At 36.1% G+C, this 12,688-nt stretch overlaps 1 protein-coding gene across 2 annotated transcripts in view; it reads left to right on the forward strand.

The window, feature by feature from the left end:
- Positions 1-12,688, forward strand: part of SCAPER (S-phase cyclin A associated protein in the ER) — a 167,449-nt gene that overhangs the window by 126,599 nt on the left and 28,162 nt on the right. For both annotated transcript variants that reach the window (XM_026856249.1, XM_026856250.1), the window contains exons 26-27: positions 1,806-2,035; positions 5,684-5,839. In XM_026856249.1, the coding sequence (XP_026712050.1) occupies positions 1,806-2,035; positions 5,684-5,839 (386 nt within the window). The remainder of the gene's footprint in view (positions 1-1,805; positions 2,036-5,683; positions 5,840-12,688) is intronic.

A 12,688-nucleotide genomic window follows, 5' to 3' on the forward strand; every position in this document is an offset into this window, starting at 1 on the left:
TGTGCTTCTCACATGATTGACATCTGATGGACAAGTGCAGTTGTCATCAGGTGATGTTGCATATTGAGATGTGCAGGCCTTATCCATGGGACATGTTTTTCCCACTGTACTTAACAGTTAAAATATGGAGGTATCCATAAAAAATGCTCAGACTTTTGGCATGCCTGTTTTGAGATGTGTGGGTGGAAAGCATTTCCCATTGCAACTTCTAAACTATGTTATTCATGTCATCTTTTACGATGTTCCAATATGTCAGGTTGTGCCCTAGAATTTGTGCAATTTTTCTGTCTTTTCAGATAGTTCCTTGGTTTTTGGATGGGTTTGGGGGTTTTTTTTTGAGGGAGGGTGTTGAATTCTTTTCATCAGATTTAGTCAGGATAGGGGTTTTTTTTAATATGTCTCCTCCTTCCCTGGCAGAAATTTCAACTTCAGCTGCCTTTCATTTTTTTAAAAATCTGGACTCTTCATTTTTGTAGACTTTGGAAGATTTAGCAGTTCTCTTTCTTTTTGAAAATAAGATGGACAGGAGAAATGTGAATCAAAGAAAGATTTGGAGCCTTGTCTTAAGGTTCGTATTGCCTTTGGGTTAGCTTTAGTAGTAAACTGTGTGACTGAAGTTCTGACACTAGGAAAAGAGAATTCTCTCGCAGGATTTTTCAGGTGTGAAGGGGAACCACTGTAATTCTTCTGTCTTGATTCAGTGAAGGTTGCCCACTTTCACTGGCTTAAAACAGCTGTGTACCTCAGCATGTAACATAATTTGTTCTGAATTCAGTTATGCAAAAGCTGAACACCTCCTTGCAGATTGGAAAAAATTTTTTATTTCCCAACATCCTTTTGCCGCTGTTACCACATGGCACCTCCAGTGACCTTTCCATGGGATGTCTAAACCTACTGCTCAGATACTTCAGTATGCTGTTTCCTAAGGGCAAACTAGTACTGTTCCAGATACAATTTGGTTTTTTCTTAGTTCTGGTTTGAGTTTTATCTCAACCAAGCTCTCTTTTTTTGATAAAAATATCTGTAATTTTTCTTAAAATTAAAATAGTTTGGAAATATGCTTACTTCAGAATGGTTTTGTAATTTTTTGTTTGATTTTTGCTACAGAGGAGAAAGTCTATCAGGGATTAGATCTCACTGCGGAGATCATTCCTGTTGCCTGCAAATTGTGTTGTCTTTTTCTGTGTACAGCCACAATTGTACCCGTTCTATCACAAGAACTCTTTCCTTTTAAAATACTCACTTTTGTAGGGGTGTTTGTATAAGACTGTTGAGTAGCCTTCTGACGGTACCATTCCAAAGTCAAGTAGGGGATTACCATAAAACAGTAAATGCTATTCCTTCCACAGAAGAGAGCTATCTTTTCTCTGTATTACTGAACGCTTTGTGTGTCCTAGACATTTAATATGTCTTCAGGATAATACAATGTAGTAGTCAAATGAACCATCTCAGTGGTTTGTTTATTTGCAGTCAAGGAAAAAAAAAATTTTTTGCTAGTGACTCATCAAAAATCCTCTGTATGCATAAGGCTACCACAATTATACTAATGAAGTTCTCTGCTGCTATAAAGCTTCCTTTCGTTCTTATATACTAAATGTTGTTTTGACTTCATTTATTGTTTCAGCTTGTATTATCTGCATAAGGGTTTTCTTGTACCTGAAATGCTTTAATATCCATCTGCACTGCTAGAATATGTTACTTCATTATTAGTTTTGGTGTACTCATATGCAACTTTCTAAGAGTTTCTCAACAAACTTTGGTTATTTTTACTGAATTCTGGTTGGTTTTTTCTTTTCTTCAATTAGGTTAGTGTTCCAGATGACCATAGTGCTACTTCAGGCAGAAGTGCAAACAAGCAGGTATTTGAAGGTTTAACAACAGGACTTCTGAGGATAACTGCTGTGATTTTCAGATGTCTAATCTCCAGCTTCCCAGATGGAAACAACCACTCTACTGCACTGAAAATATTACAGGAAGTGAAAAGTAAATCCTCGCAAGTGGAAGCCTTCAACAGCAGAGTCCAAGACCTAATCAGGTTAAAAAAAAGCATAATGAAACTTCTCTAAACTTTCATTACTACAGAGAAAGAAAAGTGCAATGATTTAAGAAAGGAATAAACTGCTTTAACTCTTAACTTAGTAAGAGTAGCTTGTGTGAGTAGTCAAGAATACTATTGGAATGCTTATATTCTCAAACAAAAACGTTCTTCAAAAGACTGCACACATAGAAATACAGAAAACCAAGAGTTTTAATTTTGGACTTGGTTTTTTGTGTCCTTTCCATCCGTTTCATCTCCTGATTACCTAGGAATCAGCATCCATATTTTCATTATTTTCTTTCAATTCTCTGTGCCAACTGTGTATGCCCATTGCCTGTGTGGTCCTGCATGTCACACATTTATTCATGTAAGCTTGCCATAAAATATATACTTCCTATTATAAAGATTACACAGTAACACCTATAATCTGATTTCAACCTTTATAATGTGGCTGTATTTTAATAGACTTTTTTTTTTCTAAGTATATTTCTTGAGCAAAATTTCAATCAAAATAACTCAGTGAGTTGTAACAGTCAAGTAACAAGAGAATGCATTGTTTAGTTCATTTTTACTTGGAACATTCTAATTTTTTAGTGGAAACACTTGAACCTGAATATATTAATATATATATATATAATTTATATATATTTTAATGTATTATATATAAAAACCCTAAAATATATCCAATGATATATTAGACTTGCTAAAAGTGTATAGTTTCACTAATAAATGATATAAATAGTTGTCAAGACATATTTGACCCTGTGAAAAATGATATTCTGATTATATGCTACTGAAAATGTGTCACAGTGAGCATCTTCAGACTTTTCAAAGTCTGGTTTGATGCTGGTCAGTACAAAGAAGACAGCTGGAGGAGGAAAGCAAAACAAATAGTTGTCATAGATACCAGTGACCTCTAAAACTTTATTGTTCTCATGTAACCCACCTTCTCCCCAAACAGGTTTTGAGAGAGTGTGAAATTTCAGGATGTTGTATTCTCCCTGTTTATGAATGGGAGGGTGGGAGGTCTGCTTATTGATATTTGTGCTGAACAGACATCTGACACTGACTGGGCCAAGCACAAGCATACCCTTAAGATAAGAAGATACATGAGAATCCAACTAGGTCCCTCACCTGAGGCACTTTAGGGGATCTTGTTATAAATGGAGAATGAAATGCACGATGACAAGGTAATAGCGCAATTAGGAAAAAAATAGAGAGGGCATTTTAAACTAGTCAAAAACAGACAAATTCTATTATTAATGAATATCTTTCACCTCCAGGTCATTGTATCATATGTCTCTGGGGAGCTGATTAAATGAGAGTTTTAGGAAGATGGGGGAGGAAAGAGGATAGTGAAATTATTTTTTTTTTCTATTTGGGGCTACTAGACCTGATGCATAAACAACAATTATCTACAGCCTGTCTGGGTATCAAAAGGGTAGCTATATGATTTGAACTGTGCTACCATGGGTAAAAAGACTGGGAGATGGAGGCAATAGATTAGAGAGCTTTGACATTCCACTTGTCTGTATGCTCAATTCTTCAAGGAAGGGAGTGCTTCATGTGTCTCCTCCTTGACTCCGGATGCCATTAAAGAACAGTCCCAGTAGGTGAAAACTCTCATCCGTTTCTCCTCTGCCAAAAGGGCAGCCTCTTTGTATCCAGGTGTGGATGTAAAGGAAGGGGGACAATGAACATATTTTGCAGGTGTCAGTCAGACTGCAGATGTTCTTAGGGAAGAAGGAAGACAGTATTGACAAGAATGGTTGTGTCTTTTTATGAGTAATCATCTATCAGTATAAGCTTTATTTTATTTAGTTCTTCCTGTCCTTTCCTATTTCACAGAGAGATTACTAGCACTCAGCATTTCTCTGTGACTGTGATGTATCCTAACACCTAGCTCTGTTCCTGGCATTATTCTGCTAATACAGGAGAGCTTGCTTATCACCTGTATGATCAAGATTCCTTAGATCAAAATCTACAAGTAACCTAATGCTAAATAGAACAGACAAACTTACCTGAGCTACGAGTGTGCAATTAATAACCTTTGTGCATCTTTGGTTTTGACTGCTACACTTCAGCAGCTTTAAAAACCTTTCATACTGCAGTTAGACTTCTTGCTTTATATGCAGTGTATTTTTATTCTTACTTGCACTGCTTCCAAAAGCTTTGCGTCAGCAGGGTAAACTTTGGCAGAAAGTCTAGCTTCTAGCCCTGAAGAGAGATTAGTCTTTGAGCAACAACACTGTCTGAAAAGTGGAGAGATTTTCTCCCCTAATCTTAAAAATCCCTGGTTTTTATACATCAGACTGTAAGACATGTTACTTTTACTAAATGCTTGTAACAGCTCCTGTGACAAGCGTTACCTAATCAGTATTATTTACTAGGATCAATATTTTTTAAATAATATTCCATACTTAGTCAAGTCAGGGTGGTCTTGACATGGAAGCATACAACCAGTGGTGTTCCTCATCTCAAGGAGTCTACACTCTAAGAGGCCATCTCTAACAAATGGACTTGACAAGCCTGTAGACAGAACAGCAGGTAGGAGGGAGTAATATCAATAACAGGATGATTTAGTGTAGACTATCAGTGTAAAAACAGTGAATCAGTTGTTGGGAAAGAGGAGGTGATTACAGCAGGATATTTGTCTCCACAAAGGAAGTTGATCTCACATAAGTCAGCAGAATGAACAGTTGAGATGGAGTAAAGTCTGAGAAGCTGAATGTTTGTGGTAGAAGGAAAGTACATGAAGTTAGGTGATATCAGCAAAGTGACATGGAAGAAAATTTATCTCTGTACACAGTTTAATGATCAAAGTATGAGAGAACCTGGTGTGGACAGAGAGATCTTCATACAAAGACGAAAAGCAAATTTTTTGGCATAGGTTTCCAAGCTATTTGAATTTCAAAGAAGAAACTTCAGCAGTATTGATCTGATGATCAGGAATGATGATCTGATTTACTCTGATAATAAAAAAGAAAGGCATTTTCAGTTAAAAAAAAATAAAATCTCTGGCATGGTTTTCTATGTTGAGTTTTGGTTGAACTCCTGAGGAGGCTTCCAGATCCTGATCAATCTATACTGATGGTAGAAAGTTGTTAGCTGCATGTTCTACTAGTCTCTTGACTGGTGCATATGTTTTGAAAAGGAAAAAAAAAGACCAACAACTGGGCAGTAGTTGTTATGATATATATTGCAATAAAACGTTATGTGGGTAATATCATTGTCTTCTTGAATTAGTGCATTCTAGAAAGTTTATCTCTTCATGCTAAAAAGAAGTCGTCCTGTTGCAGAGGTATCAAGATAACTATAAATCATTTAACTATGGCAAAATTCCATTGTCCTTCTAGGAGTATGGTAAAATAAACATTTATGCTCATCTTTCTTGTACAATATAATATGAATTATCCTACAACAGACAGATCTCTTAGCAAAAACTACTGATAGTTACAGAGAGCCAGACCTGAAGTTACTGTAATTTGAATCGTTTTATTGCACCCTTTCAGAAAGAGCTTTTAAGTAATCACAACCTACATTTTTGTATGGTTTGATAGTAGAAAAGCAGAAATTACTTCCTTTGCAAAGTTACCAAAACCAGCATGGGACTATTTTTTAATACAATTTTTGCTCTGTTTCTAGTTACGTGGTGAACATAGGATTAATAGACAAGCTGTGTTGCTGTTTCCTCTCCGTTCAAGGCCCTGTTGATGAGAATCCCAAAGTAGCAACTTTTCTACAAAATGCCACCGCAGTGTTGCATGGAATATGTCAACTATGTTTTGCTGTCAATGGAAGGTAGGTGCACTTGGTCTGTCATCTCCAAGATGTTCATCAGGCAGCAGCCGTTTTTAACTCTGTGCCAACACTGCATTCATGGAAGCAAGCATTCTGTTGAGGCTGTTAAACAGAACTGTTCTTAGCCACATAGTAATAACCAGTAAAGAAACAGTGCAGGAAATTCACTCTGCTCACCCTTTCGCCGTGGAACTGTAATTAGTTACCTGCACTGAATCTTGATTCTTGTAAGTCATTTATCAGAATTGCGAACTTTATCTCCTTTACTCATCATTACAGAGAGAGTTTTATCACTGCTGATTTTAAGTGTCCAGTCCTAAGGACTTCCAGGAGGTGTTTTATTATTACTGAAAATAAGTCTTAATTGATTTGTCTCTAGAGCAACCTAATTCAACTCCTGTTCTTTAAAATACCGCTGTCAGTAAGGGAATTGTATTTTCTGAAAGAAAAGTATGACTAGATTTTTCAGCTAATTTTCTAATGCAAAATGTTTGTTATCATAACCTAACCAGGGCTGTGGGATGGGGTATGTATGTGTCTGCCAGCAAATCTGGGCTTCTATAATCAACAGTGTAGGACAGCCTCACACTGAGAGACAAAACTTCAGAGCTTTGGGGTGCAGATACTAGAACCTATCACCGTTAGACTGTTACACATTTCAGGAAAAAACAAGGCTGACAGAAACTTACAATGAACTCCTGAAGGGTAAAATGATGCTAGGGTTGAAAAACAAGAGTTAATAAAACATAAAATAAGAAACAAAGTTGTAGGTAAGAGCTGTTGCTAGTAACCTAGGGACACAGGCACACAGAAAAAGAACCTCAAGAAAAATAAGCCCAAAGAGACCATCCCAACTTACTGAAATTTCCCTTTCTGAAAGCTGCCAACTTGGCATTTTACATTCCAGGACAGTGCTGCCAAAAGTCAAATGCTTACTTAAAAAAAAATAAATAAAAAAATCATCCTTCCCTTAGTGGAATAATAGTTTTAGCTAGAAGAGTGAGTTATATAATATTTACAACTTCTGAAGCAGGCACATGGTTCACCCAGATAAGAGATCTTTGCACCCCAAAATAATACAGCACTGTGCAAGTACTTCATTCAAGAACATCTGTCCTTTGTAGTAGAATAATAATTCTGAAAGGTTGAGTGTTTTTTCTTCACAGTTACACCAAGAAGTATCTTATCTTACTACCTGCATATAACATCAACTCTTTGGATTGTATCCAAAGGTGCTGATTATTCTCAGTTTCCAGGTTGGATTGTTCATTTGAGCTTGTAAAGAAATGAGAGGAATGAACCTGGAGATTTCAAAACTGTTGTCTTTCACTTTTAGATCAAAAGCTTTGGTGTAACTGATTAGGAGGGCAGTTTAAGTTAAATGTCTTTCATCACCCGAGCCCACTCTAATTTAAGAAGTGAATGTAGAGTGCAATTCTGTTGTGTTACAGAAGTCCTTAGTATTCAAGGTGATTTAAATGGGAAAAGGTATTGCCAAACACAGATTAAGGTGACAGAAACAGAGCTCAAATTTATCAAATTCTTAAATATGTCACAATACAGTAATGCATGTTGCGTGATACATGATCTGCAGCACAAAAGGCAGCCTCTCTTTGTGAGAAATACAGGTGCCTTTTTCATTTGTGGTAAATAGTAGGAGGAGGCAGTGCAGCCTATTCAGACAGAATCCAGCATTTCTCTTTCTCCAGCTGAGTATGTGCTTGAGCACCAAACATACATGCCATATTACACTCCTCTGTACATCAGAGTAACTTAACTACTCTGCTCATTAAACTTCTGAAGTTGTTACTGAGAGGAAAAAAAAATCTAGTAAACACTACCAGTGCTCTGACACTTTAGCATGAACTTTTGCTGAAATAATGCCAGGCTTTCACCATTGTTGCAAGAGCAATTTTGAAGTGTTCTTTTGATATATCCTCCTATATAGAATGTTTCCAGGTTGTGAATTTCTTTATGCTCCTCAATGGTGATCATGGGGAGTGCAAACTTATTTATTTTTTTTCCCGACAGAACTATTTCAGGCTGTTATTTGTAATATAAAAAGTTGTTACATCTTAAATGCATCAGAGTACTCTTTATACCGTATGCGGATTTTAGCAGCTGCACCACTGAGTGCCATAGTGGGAAAGTGATAGAACAGTAGGTGGCTAACACACCAGGACCACCTCAGGGCTCTCAAACCATCCACAGAGCCTGCAGCAATGAAATCCTTTATGAGCTAGAAATGGCCAAGTGCTTCATGATCTTCCTCCTTTGCTTTCAGACTCCACCAGGCTGTTAGGAACTTTACTGCAACTGTGGTCTGCGCAATATCCCCAGAGGGCCAACAGTTAAACTCTCTAACGCAAGTTTTAAACAATTAAAACATCCTGTCCAGTGGGTACGAAGTATGTTAGGCCATTTCTAGAGCTCTGATGTAGGAAAAGCTGTTAATCTAGACTTCTCTGTCTTCCTCACAAGAACATTTCGTAAAACTCCCAAATTTAGCAGAATGTTTCTAAACCAAGCTCTGAATTGATACAGTGTTTATTTTGACAGTTACTTCATGGAAAATCATTTTTTAGGCGGGGAAGAGGTCTCAGTCAAGTACCTTCCTGCAGGTGCCTCTACATCAGGCAAGATGTTGCAACAATTATTATTATAGAAAAGCCTCCAATTGTATCATATATGTATCTCAGTATTAAGTATTACATGAAGTCTATGGTTGATATAATGTAGATGATAAAATTTTAAGACATAAACTAAGATACTTTTTTATTTGCATGGCAGACTTGGAAAAAAATTCCAAAATCGTAGAGTTAGATAAAATGAAGGAGAGTCTAATGTAGAAACATAAATTGGAGAATTCTCAATTTTAACATCATAAAAAGTTATTGAAATGAGGGAATCCATTCTGAACATATGTTATAAACATCTTATTATAAGAGAGGGATTTTCTTTTCGTTAATGGTCAAGGTCTTTAAAAAGATTTAATTTCGATATTGATCTTCTCAAATGATCTTTTTTTGGTACTGGCTAATAAATGCTAGATTGATTCTTTTAATTGAAGTTTTGCTATGGATGTAATAGCACATTTTCCAAACACTGTATAAAACTTATAAAATCTCATTTGTCAAAAATATTAATAACTTATAACCCCATGTGAACCTTGTTTTGATAATTTTTATACCTCAGCTCTTACACAGTGAAAATCAGTGAGGGTGTCTTGAGACTTCCAACTGGAAGATCCATTTTTCTTATGTTGTGTTGCATCCATTGCTAGCAACAGAGCTCCTTTCCTCCCTGATGAGTTTAAAAAAAAAAAAAAAAAGTGTATGAGAGCTGAAAATAGGGCATTTGATATTGTCCCTTAATGTTCATAGTGAGAAGTCCTAACATACAGCACGTCTGAATATTGAGCTATCTTTGTTTACTGAGCAAAAGATGAGCCTGACATTTGATACTTGGGCTTGAAAATTGTGGCCATGATAATGCTTAACTGTTTTTTGCTCACTAACAGTAGCCAGAATTGAAAACAGAGACATTTTTATTAACCTGAAATAAAGCAAAATATTAAATAGACTTTATACAGAATAACAGTGGTTTATATAGCCACATAAATCTGTCTTGCATTTTGTGTCCCATTCCAGATGTCCAGTAGCAATGTTCAGGATGATAGACTTTTTTTTCCAGGGTTTATTATTGTAATTGTGAGAGATACAAGGCCTATTTTGGGCCCTCAGGTCCTCAATATGCATATGGAGCATGCTTGGCTTGCTAACACAAGACAGAAAACAATGAGCAGGCACAGAATGCAAGGAGCATGAATAAAAATATGGCCATGCTTCCCCAGGTCACCCTTCCCTAAAAGCAGGAGTGAAGACTAAGTAATAAAATATATGGCAAGTCCTTTATCAGCATAGCAAGGATCTTGCTTATGTTCCTGTCTTTTCCTGCACTGCCCAGTGTTCATCAAGTCTATATCCCTTTTTCCCCTGTAAATCTCTAGAACTGATATTTATGTCCAAGCGGTTTAGTTATTAAACTATGGAGGATTGTTGTCAATGCCTTACTTTGCTTTTGCCCATTAGTATAAACAAAGAAATTCACACTAACCAAAGAGTTAATGCAAACAGCAGGAGGAAACTGTCAGCAGTAGTGCAGTGTAAGAGTTAATCTCTAAGGAAGAATGTTCTCCCTAAGAGCAGTACAGTGGACTAGCAATAACAGACACGAGGAGGAAAGGGAGTTGTGTGTAAAGTTAATATTGCAAATAACAGTTCCTCAAAATATGTAGCTTCTTGGGACATCAACTTTTTCAAAATTTTGCAGTTTTCTTAATGTAAAAAATGTCTGCAAGCTCTCTCCTATCTAGGAAAATAGAATGTCATTGCAGCAAAATAACTAAATTGTTACTGTTATATGTTATCTCAAAACTGGTGGAATACATATAAATCTGTGTCAACAGCTAATGAAGTTGTGGATTACAAGCTGCAGTGGCAGAAAGCTGCAGATATATAGGGTTTGATCCAGGAAAATAGTGACTGTCATGTCACAGATACACAAGGAAGTAGGCTAGTCTGTTTTCAGTTTTATTACAGTAATTAAGATAATGTCTGTTTTGGCTGCTGGATGGCGAATCAGATGCAAGTCTGCCTGAACACTGATTGTGCTTCTCACCGCTTCCAAGGGACAACAGATCCAGCAAGTACTGTAAACAAACTAAAATTTGTTCTTGAAATTACTGAAAATCCTCCCTTTTACACAGTACGGTGATTCATAGTTTGACAGTGTGAAATATAACAAGGTCTGACAGGTGCTAAATACTTCTTTATACTACCTCTCTTGTTATTTTGCCTCTCTATTTTGACATCTCTTTCTAAATAAAATAATTTAGAAGCAAAAAGTACAGATGATAGTTTTTAAATCCTAATAATAATAAAATCCCCAGATTATATTCTAAGCCTTTTGAAAACTCATGTTTCCATTTGGCTTCATGTTTTTAATCAGGAGTATATATTTCAAATATACAAACATTATAATATATACCCTTAGAGAAGCTTGTCTGCTTGTTAGCTCAGTTTTTAAAACAATATGTTTTCAGATATAAACGTTTTGCTCTTATTGAAGCTTGGAGAAATTTAGTTTTATCCTTGTTCTGAAGAGCATGCTGTTTCTCATCAAGCTGTATTGAATTCCTGTTTTTAATAAATAGTGGCGCATTTTAAGCAGTGAAGTACCACTGTTTCGTATCTTTCTTTCATGTGATGGATATATCCACATTTTTAAATTCTTAAACCTTTTTTATGTCATAAAGCCCATACCAATTCCTGAAACTCCTTGATGGCAGAAGCCGAAAATAATAATGGCAACCCATAATGAAAATTCCCTGCATTTCATTAAACTTTTACTTTTAAGATCCTGTAGGTTGTTTGACGGTAATATAAATATTTGCCTGGTTTTCTATGTTAAATATCAAGACTTGGTAAAGTTTGAAAGCCTATCTGTTTTCCCAGCTATATAAGCCAATGTAAAAAATCCGGTAAGTCTTGCTACCCTTCAGTGATTAATTGAAGGGGGTTTGTCCATACTTGACTATTTTACTTTGGCAACTGTTACAGAGAGTACGCTTCTTTAAATAGGAGAATTAAAAGGAAACACCATCTGTAGGATTCTCCTCTCTTAACTTTAGTTATGTAAAACCTAGGTTTCTTGCGTGATGTCGTCATCTTATGATATTAGGGATTTTATGGGGTTTTACTTCAGTCTGTGTCCTGACAGCACTGAATTTTCACTGGGCTTACCTTTGAGGTGCACTAAAATTCTGCTAAATGTATGAAATCCACTGTTGCACAGACTTGACCAAAATCACTCAAAGAAGCATACTCAGAGGTTCATGCTTTATTTTCCAACATCTCATATACATTTTTTTTCTACTTTAAAGCCCACAACCAGTGTGAATAACGTCTTTTACCTTTTTATTGTAAACATTTAGGCTTAAAGTGATTATAACTGACAGTTAAAACCAACAGGAGCCAGTGGCCTGTACATATACACATTAACTGTAATACAGGCAACATCAAAAATAAACATTTCTAACAGTTCCTACAATCCACCAAATCTAGCAAACAGATCTTTAAAAAAAAATTTTAACAGCTTTGTCCTCTGGTATACCTTTAAAACTCTTGGTCTTTTCTGTGAAAAAAATAATGCTTGCATTTTGAGTTATTTTACAATTGACTTTTTTATGTGTATTTTGATTCATTCACTGCTCCAGAGCAGCACAAAGTGGTAAAAGGATTTCATCCAGCAATGTAAGCTTTTTCATATGGAATTGTTTAAAAATAATGATGGAGTGAGAGTTGAAAGCAAGCTAACTTTAACCTTTGGTAAAATTGGTCAATCTTCTCATTGTATATAGTCACAAAAAATTCTGTAAGGTATCATATCCAGTAATTAATTTGGGGTTATCATTTGACCATGAGTGTTTTTTCTGTTTTGTACCATTGACAAAGTTAAGATTGAAATTAAGAAATACTAGTTGGCAAAAGGCACTGTGCTCTCACGTGATGCTGTGGAAATAAACATTCTAGTTACTTGAGTTGTAGTAAAGGGATGGTTAGCACATTTTGGCTACTGCATACTGCAAGATAAATAATCAGACATCAGAAGGTATTCTAAAGTGAGGAGTACTAAGGAGTCCACAGACACACTAAGCAAAGTTATAAAAAAGCTGGTCCCAGAGCTGTTAGCTCACCCTTCTTTTGCAGACAATCCAGGTTCGTTCCTCACTTGCAGCCCGGTTCACACGCCAACAGGACTTGAAACTATGCAGCAGGAATCTGCATA

The sequence above is a fragment of the Athene cunicularia genome (genome assembly GCF_003259725.1).
Source record: "Athene cunicularia isolate RWA chromosome 10 unlocalized genomic scaffold, athCun1 chr10_part1, whole genome shotgun sequence".
NCBI classification, from domain to species: domain Eukaryota; kingdom Metazoa; phylum Chordata; class Aves; order Strigiformes; family Strigidae; genus Athene; species Athene cunicularia.